At 42.6% G+C, this 15,612-nt stretch overlaps 1 protein-coding gene across 1 annotated transcript; it reads right to left on the bottom strand.

Annotated features, from left to right (window-relative positions):
• Positions 1 to 1,934: 1,934 nt before the first annotated feature.
• Positions 1,935 to 9,977, bottom strand: LOC136366331 (hypoxanthine-guanine phosphoribosyltransferase-like). Its single transcript, XM_066327313.1, has 9 exons — positions 9,830 to 9,977; positions 6,665 to 6,771; positions 6,048 to 6,231; positions 5,645 to 5,707; positions 5,085 to 5,102; positions 4,787 to 4,869; positions 3,740 to 3,786; positions 3,039 to 3,115; positions 1,935 to 2,111 (listed from the first exon to the last, which is right to left on the bottom strand). Exons 1-9 carry the CDS (start codon positions 9,845 to 9,847, stop codon positions 2,064 to 2,066), a joined length of 645 nt encoding a protein of 214 aa, XP_066183410.1. The 5' UTR covers positions 9,848 to 9,977; the 3' UTR covers positions 1,935 to 2,063.
• Between the last annotated feature and the right edge of the window lie 5,635 nt (positions 9,978 to 15,612).

The following is a 15,612-nucleotide window of genomic DNA, read 5'->3' as shown; positions in this document are numbered from 1 at the left end:
CTGAGGCCAGGTTTGCACACAAACCTCCCATCAGCAGAGGGGGAAGGAGGAAATTTTGGGAGTGTGGCGTAACCTCTGGTAAGAAGCAGTGGACACCCATCCTCCCTCACACAAATGGGCTCAGCCCTAAAATCTGCATCCCCAGAAGGCCACATCCAAGGGACATTCCCATGAGGGGCAGCTGAGGGGGTGTCATAACCCATCAAAGACCTCCAAAGTGCCCCCACACCCCTGTCTGAAGCCTTGCACCAAAGGACTGCATGGGATGCTAAGTAACACAACAGATCTGAAAATCCAGAACCCAATTCACGGCAGACTCCAAGGATATACAGGTGCTAAAGGTTTTAAATGATTTGAAAGTAGCAAGAGACACAGTCAAACTTGCCTTGCCCCGGGCAGGTACCCGGGCAGCCCCACCTTGCCCGAATCTGTATGAATCCATTGGAGTTATGTTTTGTGACACCTCAGCACAGAGAAGGCCAGAAGAGGATTTAACGTTATGCCGATGAGATCCATGGAACAGATATTTCTATTTAATCTGTCTCTGTCACTCTCTTTCTCCCCACCTTCCCCCCTTCCCGCCCCTTTATCTCTTTCTTTCTCTCTCTCTCTTTCTCACATTTACTATTACATAAAATCCAGACTATTGACTTTGGCATATGGTCTCGTTTACACCTTAATTCAGAGGCATTTTCCTAATAATTTTAACAACCAGATACTAACAACCCACTGAAACTTGAACAGAACTCAGTCACCTTAAAGCAGTTTAAGTAATCACTACAGGAAAAAATGTGAAGACTAGTATATTTAGGAAATGTTGCATTTCTTCAGTGAAAAAAAAAAGCACAATCATTAGATCATATATTGTTTATCCACTCAGCTGTACATGCCACTGAACTGCTGCACCAGAAGACTGGCATTAGCACATCCTCTATTTCCCTCTGGCATTCTCTTTCAGAGCATAGATGTGACAAAACCGAAAAGTTCAACTTTAGTCAGCCTTTACCTTCAAAGGCAATTCAGCATTCCCTCGCAGAGACAAAAGTCCCCGCGAGTTCAGAAATCGCTCGCAGAGACAAAGTCCCCGCGAGTTCAGGACTCGCTCGCAGAAAAAAAAATTCGCGAACAGTCCACTCGGCGAATCGCCCAGTGAAGCCGCCTGCAGGCGCCCAGGCTGGAACACCCGGCCCCGAGCGCGCTGTGAGGCAACTGAGGCCGCGCCGCCGCCGCCGCTGTAACCGGGCAACGCGGCCCATTGTGAGGGCAGCGCCGGGGCCGGGGCCGGGCGGGGTGGGGCGGGGGTAGGGCCCCCTCGGTCCCCGCTCGTTCCCCCTCGGTCCCCGCTCGATCCCCCTCGTTCCCCGCTCGGTCCCCCCTCATTCCCCCTCGTTCCCCCTCATTCCCCCTCGTTTCCCCTCATTCCCCCTCGGTCCCCCCTCATTCCCCCTCGTTCCCCGCTCGGTCCCCGCTCGGTCCCCCCTCATTCCCCCTCGTTCCCCCTCATTCCCCGCTCGTTCCCCCTCGTTCCCCCCTCGTTCCCGCTCGTTCCCCCTCGTTCCCCCTCGTTCCCCCTCGGTCCCCGCTCGGTCCCCGCTCGGTCCCCCTCGTTCCCCCTCGGTCCCCGCTCGTTCCCCCTCGTTCCCCGCTCGTTCCCCTCGTTCCCCCTCGTTCCCCGCTCGTTCCCCGCTCGTTCCCCTCGTTCCCCGCTCGGTTCCCCCTCGTTCCCCCTCGGTCCCCCCTGCCGCAGCCCCGGTGCCCTCGGGCGGGCGGCAGCAATCCGCTCGGGGCCCGGGAGGTGACGGGCTCGGCGGCAGCGCTCCGCACCGCCCGAGCCTCGGCCCGGCCCCGAGCCGCTCCCTCACAGCGGGAACAGCCCGGAGCTGCACGGGCCGTGCCCAGCGCAGAGCACAGGCGGGAACCAGCGAGCTGCGGCTCCTGGGCGCCGGCACTGAGCCTCTCCTTCTGCTTAGGGACACACAAGTAGCACAAGTAATTTCCTTCTGGTGTAATGGTTTATCACCTAGTCAGCAGCCAGGAATTCGTGCTCCAGAAGACTGGCATTATCACATCCTGTATTTCTCTTTGGCATTCTCTTTCAGAATACAGATGTGCTAAAAGAAGGAGAAGAAAAAAAAAAAAAAAAGGTGCAGTATTCATCAACCTCTATCTTCGAATGAAGTGCAAGACTGATTTTCAGTTGTATTCCCAGCATTGTAATAAAAACACACTAGAACCATAATTGTTGCAAGTTTCCTACTTGCAGTAAACGCAAGATTTAATATTCTTTCCAAGCTTATCTGTAATATATAGTTTTATATATTTTAAAGAACTTAGGTTTGTTAAATTACTGCATACTTCATGCTGCTGAACAATAGCACAGATTGTTTGTGTCTTCAGCAGAACTGGTTTGTCTTAGTAAAAAGACTTAGAGAAGTGAAAAACTTCCCAAGTAACCAGAATTAAGAAAGTACTTTTGGAAACAAAAGAGGGAAGAAAAGATCAACCCTATTAGTTTATAGTATTTCCAAGTCTACTACTCTGTGCAGCCTAAGGGAGCTGTAAAGGAATAAGGGAAGAGAGATTTTACAGACATGTTACCCAAAAGTATATGGAAAACCTTCACACAGAGTCCCTGACTGGCCACTTCCAAGACTTGGTGATAGAAGAGCAACATAGGATTGAACTAAGAGAGACAAATATCCAATTAAAGTCATATTACAAGTTATTTTATTTTCAGCTGGGGCTGCAGACTGTATGCTGTTCACTATCCTGGGGGTTCAGAATGTCCTGCAGCATGGCTGAGCCATGACACTTGTGGAGTAGAATTATAAAAAGGTAAAGCACAAACATTTCTTATGCACCTACATTGCATTAACCAATTCAGCACCTTAAAAATGGTTTTGCTCTTTTAATGGAAGTTTCTAGCTGGAATTGAAGGTGTTTTAATTGTTGAGAAGTTCTGAGTAGAAACCAATATTTTTGCTACCTGTGGTGGGTAGGTCTGATACCTGGCAGTGGAGGAATGTGCATGTACTTACATTTAGATCTCTGAAGTATTCATTATAGTCAAGAGCATATCCAACCACAAATTTATCTGGAATTTCAAAGCCAACATCTGTAAGAAAATATAGTTCTTTTTATATTTGTGGTATAAGTAGCCTTTAAGTGCAGAGTTTGTGTTCAACACATACTTAAGAGTAATTGGCATAATCTCTTTCAGGATCCTTCCTTAAGAATCTGAGCTGTAAAAGTCAGTTTATATTTAAGGTATTAAGAGAATGATTTTTATTAACAAAATAATTGCTTAAAGCCTAGGTACAAGTTAGTCCTGGGAGAGGAGACAAGGAACTTGAGTGAGAGTAGACGAACTGGGATTCAGTAGGACTTTTCAGTTTGGAAACAAAGCAAGTTTAATAATGCAGAGTCAAAACAAATGTCCTCTAGGGTCAAAGCAAAGCAAAACAGTTAATGTTTGATTCTGTTTCTACTATCTAAATAGTTAAATTTGTGTATGAAATAGCTAAACCTGCACTCAGGCCAACCAGGGGAAAAAATGTGGTCGTGAGGTCTCAGGATGGCATAGCTGGTCATTACTTCACAAATTTTGTGTAGTTTCTCCCCATTTCTCTTGGCCTTCATGAAACTTATGTGCCAGTTGTCAGATGTGCTGCCTGAAGTGAAATTGTAAGACTGTGTTTCGGAAAATACAGAAAAATATACTATAAAAAACTATACTTACAGTCTGGTCTGTAACCTGGATTCTGACATGTCCTTTTAACGAGCAGGCTGTAAGGCAGTGCAGAGAAGGTTGGTTTTTAAAATATGTCTTACTCTAAGCTGTACACTTCCTTCTCCCACACCTCCCCATAAGCTTCTAAAATCATGCACTTAAATTAAAACAGTGAGATTATTGCACAGAAAAAGCAGTGGTCAGCCTTGTAGTTGAGGGAGAAGCAAAGGCTCTGATCTAGGTTCATTCTTTATGTTCAAGGGGCTCTACTTTGTATTCAATTCCCTTCAATCCTGTGTCTCAGATCATTGCCCTTCCATGTAGCAATGCCTCAGGACACTAGAATAGCACAGAGGGGGAAGCATGTCCAAGTGGCTGGTAGTGATTTTAGTGTGGAGGGGGGAATGGAGGGAGGGGTAAAGGACAGTTTCTTCCACAAAATCATATCTATTCTTGGTTTGCCTGCACACTTCAGAAGAAACTGAGAAAACTGAGAACCTCCTGGACAGTCACTAGAAGGACTGTCTGAATAACTGGTGCATAAAGCAACTGTTTTTACAAAGCATAATGGTTACTTGACAGACATAGGGATAGTCCACAAAATTTCCTTTTAGAGATCAGCCAAAAGCAGATTTAGAATGCTACTTGAAGCCATCTTCCAAGTGCTGACAGACTCTCAGATTCTTCTATGAGTTGAGAATATTAAGATATATTCTGAGTGTTGTTATTCTAGTATTGAGGTGGTGTTAGAAAACCTATGGAAAGAGATGAATTTCCTTCAAACATAAAGTAAGAAACAGGGAATGTGTTAGGTTTTATGGACTACACAGAAAGAGCCATAAAACCTTTTTTTATTAATTTGAGCAGTGAAGATGACAGTGCATGGGTAAATTTCCCAGTTTAAGAAACACTTAATATTTCAGCAGCTGGATGAGGATTACTTCCTGCATTTGCTTCCTTCCCCCCAAACTTCAAGCCAAACAAGCACCTGTCAGCATACACTGACTGTTCACCCAAATGATTTGAATATGTCAGTTAGTAGCTATATCCTTGTACCTTACAACTTTAACCATCCTAGGTTTCTTGTCTTTTATTTTTGACACCAGTGCTTTCATTGTTCTACCAGTTTCAATAATGTCCTGAAAGGGATAAAAACATAAATTATCCTTCAAGTTTGAAAGGAAAACCAGACTGTCAGTAGACTAAATCAGACTATACCAACCTGGCAGCACAGTAACATAATTAATTATTATGTTATATGTAATATGTATTAATTTGAAAAGAAGGGAGACAAAAAATCTGTGTCATTCCACCCCTAGTTCAGTCATTCCACCCTCCTTCAGTCACTACTTACCTCTACTACTAGCACATTCTGGAAGAGATTACATAGGGAAAGAAGGGAAAGAAGAGAAAAGATTTAAATGGCAATTTTCAGCAAATTATAGAGCCAAAAGAAGCACACAAAACCGCTCAGTTACAAGGAAGTTGCATTGATTTTCAAAGGAGGTTGTCATTTGAACTACTGACTTTGGAGATTTCTGAAGAGTCAAAATTTCTAAGTATTTATGAAAGCTTAAAACATGGTGATAAAGGCACCTATGTCAGGTCTATGTATTGCTCTATGTATAGCACTAGTATTGCAGAGCCACACTGAATGAGTCAGTTCAGTATGGTTCATTTCTGGGGGTTCTGGGATAAAATGGGGAATAGGATCTTTGGGAGCACTCATTACTGATCACTTCAAGTTTCCACTGAGATCAGTGGGAATTATTCACTGTTTCAAAGCCCAGCATTTTAAATCAGTGTTAGGTGGCTGGAAGTATGCAGTACCAAAATATTAATAAAGATGGACTGCCGGGAAAATACACAAGAACAGTTCTTTCCCTTTAAAAGATAAAAGATACTAATTCATACCTTCCCATTTAGTGTAGACAGTTCCTCTCCAACAAAATTGATTTCTTCTGCAGGTGAATCATTCTAGAAGGACAAAGAAGAGATGGAAGTCACATAAACAGGCCCAAAAGTATTATCCTATATTTGTTTAAAAAGTGTGCTGTTCTTGCTTTTTTGCAAGAGGAAGGAGTTTGAGATCTGCCCTGGCTTCATCATGTTGAGTGTTCTGCTCTATGTTTATTCCAGTGAACGTATAATATCCACCCTTTAGGGCAGATCAGTAAATCAGTTCCTTCTTAGTAGGTAATTTGAGCAGAATGTATACATGAATTTAATTTTTGTGGGGTTCTCATGCAAAGTATCACTATTTAGAATGCCAGTCTATGGAGAGAATCACCTTTCCAAAGAAAAGAAAGTTGCTTACACGGTAGCTTTTTATTCTGACAAAATCCACAGTAACAGGCACAGATTTATCACCATTTTGGTTTAGTGCTTTTATATGGTCCATCAAATCAGCAAAGAATTTATAGCCTCCTTTAAGGACACAGAGTGCAACAATGTGATGACTTCCCATGTCTTGCATGATATCTTTAGCCAAACGTTCTGTCCTGTGAGAGAAAAAAAAAAAAAAAAATCTGGAAAGTGTTCTGTATATCATAGTTGTTTGTCCATATACTAAGCAATGTTCAAGTAAGAATTCTGATCTTGCTGTTAGGTTTTTATAACTAACAAAGTGTGACCACAACAAGTCATAGGAAGGTCAGTTATGTATTTGCACAGCACAAGCTGACTTAATTCATAAACCTAAATAGTGCAGGATAGGTGGGCTTAAAGATCTTTGAGGGAACATGAAAGCTTAACCGGGCTAGTAGAGGAATCCTCTCCATAAACCCCCTCTTGTACTAGACTTTGGGACAGAAGTGTTCGGGCTGCAGGGTTTCCATGCTTCTGAGGGCTGCACAGGGCAGGACCTCAGTCTTTTCTTTCGGAGAGACAAAAATTGGCCCCACTGTCCCTATTCTTTTCTGTTTACCCTCATACCTGTCCAGGATGAGTCCATGAGGAATGAAAACTCTTTCTAAATCTTCTTCATAATGCTTAGGAATGCAAAACAGATTTTTGTTGTAGCCACTTTCCTCATCTCTTATCTGCAAAGAAAATTCAAGTAGTCTAAAACTAGCAACAAAGCCATACAAGAAAAAGCTTCCAGTCTCTGATAGTGTGAGGAAAAAATTCCTCCCCCCCCAATAATGTGTCAAAATAAAAATATTTCTGAGAATTTTTAATCTTTCTGCTAGAACAATTCCCAATCTGATAACTCAGGAGCTGGTGGCTGAGTTGTGAATGGAGCTGTGAATGGATAACAAGTACTTTGCCCCTGCCATTATGAAATATACTCTTGGCCATGATCAACTCATTTAAAAAGCCACCCAAAACAGTAACAACCTCCCCTCTCGTTCCATTTGCCCTTCTGCAGAGCTCAGTAGCTTGCTCAGGTGGTGGACAGGTGAAAATTAAAATGTAAGGCACGGAGATTGGGATTACAGGCCAGCATGTGACTTTGGGGGGCTGCTCTACCTTGACATCGTTTTCCACTGTGTAAAAGAGAAACCTTTGCCTCCTAAGCATGATTTCACAGCTGAACTTTGGCCATTCCAGCCATTAGCTGTCTCAGAGGACAGGGGAGATGGCTCACCCCAAAGGAGAAGCTTTGGGATGGCAGTGGGAAGAGGGGAAGCTGCAGAGGGTGCCCATAGGTGGGAAGCTGCTGTGCTGTTTGCCCTTGGAGCAGATTGCTTCTCATCGTGGCTGAGGACTGGCCATGGCTACGTCCCACAGATCTGGACCTTAACCCTCTTGCCTCCAGGATTTAGGATTGCAGTCCTTTATTCAACATGCTGTTTATTCAGGCTGTTGCACCGAGAGGTGTCTGCATGTCTAGAAGCTCCAAAATCTCCATTTGGGTTTCTCTTCTGGCCCCACAAAGATCTGTGTCTTTGGATTCTACCTCCCTTCAAGACCTGGCTGGATGCTTTGTTCATTTATAAAGTGGTGGTACAAAAGCAGGCAAGGAAAAATAAAAGGAAGTAGAAAGAACTGTGAATGAGATTAATATATAAGTTTTAGAAATAAATTAGAGAACATCCCCTCAAATTTGTGAGATTTTGTCATACCTGGTACTGCCCTGCTGTTGTTAAAAATACAGAACTAAACGAAAGAAAAATTCAGAGCTGCCTCAAAGCTTCTCTAGTGAAAAACAGGTTATCTACATACCAGTTACATTCCACAGAATTTAGTAAAGCATCTTGATAAAAATACAGACCTGTGGATTCGGCAGTAATAGCATAAAGTATTGCTAACAACAAGTTAACACCTGCAAACTCTTTAGACAGGTGAATTGTTTGTAATTCTCCTTTTCTTTGGCATAGGAGAGATGAGTGCTAAAGAAGAAAAGAAAAATGGACTGTAGGAAACAGTAGTAGGTTATTACTTGCAGAAGTCATGGCAGCTAATAATGAAATAACCCATTAGTGCCATTTATTTTAAATGGGCCACAAATAGCCTCCTGCATTTAAAGATAAAACTAGAGACAGGTGTTCATCCTGGTTGGACTAAGCAAATTCTGCAAGTACTCAAAACTGATTGGCCCTAATAGTCCAAGAACAGGCAGCATGACCTCGCAGCTGAGCCCTGGGTGGGTGGCAGCAGTGCTGTTCTGCCTGGTTTAGGTGCTATTTTCTTCGGGGCTGAAGTCAGTGAAGTGAAAGCTTCAGGATGGGTTTGAGATCAGGTCTGTTGGTGCCTCGTTGATCCTGGAGAGACGCTGGCAGTGACACTGGGCTCGGGCTGCTCCATGGCACTGAGGGCAGCTGTAGTGAGTGCAGAGCTGCTCATGGTTTGATGTTCCATGGACCCAGCTGGGCAGCTCCAGACTGGCCCATCTCTGCCTCTGGAAGGCTGCTTGTGGTGAATACACAGGCAGGGGATGAGATTCTGACTTAATTAGAAGCATTGGTCAAAGACAATGATTATTTGAGACTGCTAGAATACATATGCATTATTATCATTTGAAATATTTTTTTTTAAAAAAGGCACCTTTAAGGATTGTCACTGCCATCAGTATAAAAAGTGCTGTATGTTGTTGGGTTTTGGTTTGTCTTGTCTCCAAGATTCCCCAGTCTATTGCATTCTACTTAACTGCAGGTTAAATGCAGTGATAATGCTCCCTGGAATTTGAGCAGCTTCTTTTGCCTAACCATGATACTGATTGCAGTATTTAATGGACTTCAGCTTTACAACCTGCTTTTGCATTTATAAATGCACAGCATTTCTTCTGCTCAGCAAGTTAAAGGTCAGCCTTCTTGCCAAAGCTGATCTTCCTGCTGCACTTGATGAGTGACACCACAACTGCTTCAGCTTAAGTGAGGGATGAGCTTGGCCTGTGTGGATGTAACTGTGCAGTAAAGGTAATCTTGAGGCATACAGGTGTGAATAGTCATCACTACTTAGAGTTACTCCAGCAGTGCAGCTTTGTAGCTGTTTCTTGGTTTAACAGCTCTGTTCATTGAGAGTCTTGGGTACAAACAATATCTGCTACAACAATTTCCTCTGTGAGAAGCACTTTTTAAAGCCTAATGAAAGGTTCAAAACCAGAACTCGTTAGTTTAAACACCACAGCAACCTGCCTTAGAGGCTCATTATAGCCTTTGCATTGTGGCATATGCTGAACAATACACTGGAAGCCCATAATAATAAAGCAATCTACTAAACTATCATACAAAATCACTAAATTTTTAAACCATGTGTTTATAACTTAAGGAATTAGTTGTTCAGTTAGTTTCAGTCTCATCTGTTGTTCAATTACTGATGTAGGTTTCTGAGTTTACATGGAAAAAATAACAAAATGAACTATAGTAATTTTGTACAGTAGAGAAATTCATAACTATTGTTTCATCAGCACAGAATGAAAGAATCTGAATATAGGTATGTTAAAGTCAAATAATGCCATGCATCTATAGAAAAGGATCTATCAAGATGCTTCTGCTCTGAAACCCATCTTTTCTGCCAAGTAAATATGAGAACCAAAGCCTTTACTTAGTCAGTATTTCTAATGTTATTCTATTTTTGCTGAAGATGACCTTTCCCCCTACAGCCAAAGCTCCCTTCAGGCAAATAACCAAACACAAGGACACGATGCTTTCTTACCTGCAGTCCATGAGCCATGATCCCTCTTTGAACTATGCTCCTGCAGAATGTGTTGGTGTTACTACTGCAGGTTGCCTCACTCTGCTTTAATCTTCCAGTTAGATCACAGCTTGCTTCTAAACGGTCGAAATTGCCATCTTTCCTGCAGGAAGCACGACTTCCTTCTACTAATGCACTGACATCACAATCCCAGGTTTTTACCTAATCAGATTGACCAGAAATAAAATGAGCTTGAGCCCTGCTGTAACCAATGAGAGTAAAGATGAGGGGAAAGAGGGAGATGCAAAAGGGAAGCTCATGAGTCAAATTAATGGGAAGGACTAGGTAGAATAGTGGGGGTTTTAACTGAAAACACAAATCAGATATCTGGTTGTAGCAGGTGGTAAATCAATGGTGTGTGTGTAAAAGGTAAGTTTGTATACCATTTTCTTACACAGTGTTTGTTTGCACAACCCATTGTTGTGACAAAGTCCATGTCTTATTAAAATTCATGTTATAACTGGCTGTCAGAAAATGTCAGAGATAAAGCAGAGTAAACAAAATATATTTTAAAAAGGCTCTTGAAGGAGAGGTCTGCAGCTGTTGAGATGTGGTGAGCCCTGTCTGTCATTCCTCCAGGTCATCCTTCCATAAAATGAGAGGGTGATTGTTCCAGTAATATGCTTCACATCATTTAACATCAAATCATGCTGACATTCCCTGTAATCTGATTAGTCTACCAAACTGCACTATTATCTGGTATTAACAGAAAAGTCTGAAATTTCTAAAAATTAATCCTACTTGCAAAATGAGCTAAAACCAGCTTGCATGCAACATATTACAGGATGTTCTTACTAGATGGAGTACATTTTATTGATTCAACTAGTTTAGTGTTCTCTTGGTGAAGGAGCACAGTAGCTAATGAAAGGAGATTTTTCTTGTTTCTTTGTAGTCTCACAGTTGCTCTTCAGATTGTGGTTGGTGACACTTGGGATTATGCAGCAAATCCGTTCCTATGGATTAATGGGCATATCCACAACCTTAAGTGATACATTAAATAATAGTTCTGTTTGGGAACTGTCAGTGCCTTGAGGCTACCTGACCCAATTTGATGTAGTTATCAGGACCTTCCTTCCATGAATTCCCTACTGTATTCCCTATACACCCCTGAGCTCCATATCCCGAGAAAAGCCTTGCTTTTCTAATTCCTTGTGTAAGGTGGCCCTTTCTGGCTGACGCATTTCTTGCTTGATTCTCAGGTAGTTTTCCACATTTAAAGAGAATTCAGCCTAGTTTTGCTAATATCAACAGCATGAATGCAGCTACTTGTTTGAAGCCGCTTTCTAATCAAGGCACTAAAATTATTGGCACTACTGTCAGTTTACCATCTCCAGCAGTCGAACTGAGCAAAGTGTCTGAAATTATAGTGAAGAAATAAATACTGTGTGCATATCTGATATGATCTGTAGCTCCCAGATTAGCTGTGCCCTGTGTCAAAATGCCCTGTTCTTCTCAGTATTATGCATTTTTTTTGTGTGTGTAATCTCTCTATAGGGAAACTTGACTACAGATTACTCCTCCTAGAAAGCCTGCTCTCTGAACAGGCCATTTGAAAATATTCTCACATGTAACATATTTGCTTTGGTTCTGGATATTAGAAGGCCACCTTCGCAAATTTTATCACCCCCTGAAGTTTGCACTTGAGGCAAGTTTTATTCCATATTACTCACATTTCTATCAACTGTACATTGGAGCTTGCAAACCTTTATGTCTCCTTTAGGCACTGTACTCTTAGATCTGACCAGAACTGGATCCAGTTATAAAGTCCTGTTTAACTCTGTTTCAGAAAAGGGTTGTAGAAAACCCCTCTCACTGACTTTTGTGTTTTGGCTGCACGGGGAATATTTGCTGAGTGACAAATGAGCAGTGACTTTATTGATTAGAGCCCCTGTTTACTCTTTCACTAAACTTGAGGCTGTTCAAGAAGTCTCTGGCTACTCTATTTGAAAATTACTTCCCAGATCATATTTGTTCAACTGAATTTAGGCTTCTCAGTGAATTCCACAGAACCATGATAGTAACTACATACCACAATTACCTGGCAAGTATTTGAAACAGCAATAAACTTGTTATTTAGGAAAGTCGAGATTATTTTGCCTTTCAGTGGGAGGGCCCAATAACAAATAGAAAACAGCAGCTCAGATGGATCTCCCTTCTTCAGGGTTTTGTTGATTCTCCTAATTTGTTTGGACAAGCTTTGGAACAGTTGCTGAGTCAGTTTGAGCCAATGGAAGGAACAAAGATTTTGCAGTATGTTGATGATCTTCTGATAGCTGGATAGGAGGAGGAGAAGGTGCGGGCATACACTATTGCTTTGCTAAATTTCTTAGGACAAAAGGGTTTGAAAGTTTCTAAATCTAAGCTGCAGTTTGCTGAGCCTGAGGTAAAATATCTAGGCCATTGGATTACTAAAGGAAAGAAAAAGCTCGATCCAGACAGAATAGCTGGGATCATTGAGCTACCCCCTCCTCAGACAAAAAGACAGGTTAGGCAATTGTTGGGACTTCTAGGCTACTGTAGACAGTGGATTGAAGGATACAGTGAGAAAGTGAAATTTCTTTACGAAAAATGAATCACAGATAGACTAAAGTGGACTGAACAAGATGAGAAAGAATTCAGGAACCTAAAAGAAATGTTGGTGGCTGCTCCTGTAGTAAGCCTCCCAGATGTCAGAAGGCAATTTCAATTGTCTGTGGACGTCAGCAATCACACTGCTCATAGAGTAGTGACCCAAGATTGGGCAGGGGCTAGGAAACCTGTTGGTTATGTGTCAAAATGCTGGACCCTATGAGCAGGGGATGGCCAGCACGCTTGCAGGCAACTGTGGCTTTGCTGGTAGAGGAAGCTAAGAAAATTACCTTTGGTGCACCTTTGGTAGTATATACTCCACGTAATGTTAGGGGTATTCTGCAGCAAAAGGCAGACAAATGGCTGACAGATGTTTGACTTCTGAAATAGGAGGCAATTTTAATTCATTCACCAGAATTAGAGCTAAAGACCACGGGGGCCCAAAACCCTGCTCAGTTTTTGTTTGGAGAGGCCATGGAAGGGTCTGCACATGATTGTGCAGAAATCATACAACTTCAGACAAAGATCAGGCGGATTTGGAGGGTGAAGAATTGGAAGAAGGGGAGAAATGGTTTGTGGATGGATCAGCCAGGGTAATAGAAGGAAAGAGAAAATCAGGATATGCTATTGTGGATGGGAAACCTGGTGAAACAATAGAATCAGGCCTTTTGAGCTCTGGTTGGTTGACACAAGCATGTGAATTGTATGCAGTCTTACAGGCTTTAAAAAGTTGAAAGGTAGGAAGGGAACCATTTTTACAGATTCTAAATACCCATTTGGAGTCTATACTTTTGGCAAGATTTGGGAAGAAAGAGGGCTAATCAGTACTGGAGGAAAAGGATTAGTTCATGAGGAATTAATGAAGCAGATACTAGAAGCAATCAGAGGTCCTGAAGCCATTTCTACTGTGCATGTAAAAGGACACCAGGTTGGAATGCAATTTTGGACTAGGGGATATATTGGCAGATAGAGAAGCTAAGAAAGCAGCTCTCCTCTCAGTTACTACCCCTGAAATTGAGGAGGGTGAGGCAAGGGAATATCTCCCATTCCCCACTCCTGAGGAGATCAAGGGTTATAAAAAGATAGAACGTAACTGGGAGGAAGGAAAGTGGAAGTTGCCAGATGGAAGGGAATTGGTTTCAAAAGAATATACTAGGAAAATTTTAAGGAGACTTCACCAAGAGATCCGCTGGGGGGGCACAGGCCTTGGCCGAACAATTTCTAAAATTCTTTGGCTGTAAGGGAATTAATGAGTTAGCTAAACAAGAAGTACAGGGGTGCATGCCATGTCAAAAGGTAAATCGGGCAAGGACCCGTCAGGTTCTCTTACGGAGTCGCTCCCTAGTGTATCACCCACTTGGCAGGATTCAGGTAGATTTTACTGAGTTACCAAAAATAGGAAGACATAGATATTTGCTAGTTTTTGTGGATCAGCTGACCCACTGGGTGGAGGCTTTTCCTAGTGCTCGGGCAACAGCACAAACAGTTTCTAAGAAAATTCTGGAGGAAATTGTGCCTTGGTGTGGAATCGTTGATGCTATAGACTCAGATCAAGGTACCCATTTCACCTCAAAAATTATTAGGCAGTTAGCAGAAGCCTTGGGGATTCGGTGGGAATACCATACCCCATGGCACCCTCAGAGTTCAGGGAGGGTAGAAAGAATGAATCAGACCGTAAAGCTTTCAAAATAAATGATAGAAACTAAAATGTCAAAAATAAATAAATGATAGAAACTAAAATGTAAGGGGAGGTAAAGTGCCTCCCCTTAGCCTTGTTAAGTGTTAGGACCCAACCCCATACTGAAACTGGGCTCTCTCCTTTTGAGATGCTTTATGGAATGCTCATTGAGCATGGGATGCCAGTAGGACACCCCAAGATAGAGGATAACCAGATAGAGCCTTACCTTATAGACATTAACAGAAACCTCCAGGAACTCCAGAGACGTGGACTTGTAATACAGAGCATCCCCTTGGAATTCGCGATACACAAAATCCATCTGGGAGACAAGGTTTTGATAAAAACCTGGAAAGAGGCCCCTTTAATGCCTCACTGGGAAGGTCCTTTTCTTGTCCTTTTAAACCACAGACACTGCAGTAGAGACTGCTGAGAAAGGGTGGACCCACGCCTCATGGGAAAAGAAGATTGAGGACAGAGAAGAAAAACCTGGGTGGAAGGTGACCTCTCCAGAGGACCTAAAGATAATGCTCCACCAAGGAGATAAATGAATGAGGAAAATGTGATTAGTTGTACCATTCTGGGATGCCCATGTTATCCATGTATATACTTTGAATGTTTTTATTGCCGGGAGATCTGGGTGGTGCACTGTCGAAGGGGATTTAGACCAATTAGTCTGTGTACTAAGTGCCTGGAAACTGAACAAATCCTGACAAGTTGCTTCCTAGTGCTCACCACTAATGCTGGTGTGACCTCAGACACAGACGGCTGAATTCCTTTCCACCGTCGAGGTCACCACTTGTGACGGAGGGTCACACTTGTGGCTGCTGTTAGGAGCACGAAAGGATGACACAGGCCAGCAGGAGGTCAAGCAGGAAAGCTTCTACTTTATTTTTTTGACTCCATATATATACAAATTTACAGACAGGCCAAGATTGGCTACATAGGTAGTTACCTCTTCAACCTCGTTGGTGACCATCACCATCAATCATCATTCTCCTCCTAGAGAGGAAGAATGTAAACAATTCTAATAATATACATAGTTTACTTGAAGCTGCGTGAGAACAAAATGCAAAAAGTGAAAAACAGGCAAACTTGAGGCAACATGCTGGCTTATTAGAATTGGACTCTCTGGTTTGGCTACATATTCAGCAATTGGGAATCAGGAGAAAATTAAACTCAAGGGCACAAGTCCTGGCGGTAGAGTGCCGTAGGTCTTACAAAATACCCTGTAACGCAGATACAGTAAAACTTTGCAGGTGGGGCACCTTTAAAAGGAGGTTTGCCACTAGGACCAGTTATGGAACCCTGGAAGAATACTCCTGCTGCCGAGAAGATGGTTGTCCTGGGTTGTAGTTTAGTATGTATTCTATGACCATCTTCAGTTAATGGCCCATCAATGCCTGGTCCATGACTCACAGATAACTCCCTCTGGGAGTTATCTCTCTTTAATGGGCCATCAAGGAGCCCCTGTATGACTCATCATCCCATTGGGAGATGC

Source organism: Sylvia atricapilla, chromosome 12 (genome assembly GCF_009819655.1).
Source record: "Sylvia atricapilla isolate bSylAtr1 chromosome 12, bSylAtr1.pri, whole genome shotgun sequence".
Classification (NCBI taxonomy): domain Eukaryota; kingdom Metazoa; phylum Chordata; class Aves; order Passeriformes; family Sylviidae; genus Sylvia; species Sylvia atricapilla.
Note: the sequence above shows the minus strand (reverse complement) of the source record. Positions and strands in the feature narration are given on the sequence as shown.

What these genes read in the sequence shown, in the direction of transcription:
- LOC136366331 (XM_066327313.1), bottom strand. An exon ending in CATGGACTCATCCTGGACAG is followed by an intron (nt 6,232 to 6,664) that starts GTATGAGGGTAA and finishes TTTCTCTCACAG; the next exon opens with GACAGAACGTTTGGCTAAAG. An exon ending in TCAGAATAAAAAGCTACCGT is followed by an intron (nt 5,708 to 6,047) that starts GTAAGCAACTTT and finishes TTGTCCTTCTAG; the next exon opens with AATGATTCACCTGCAGAAGA.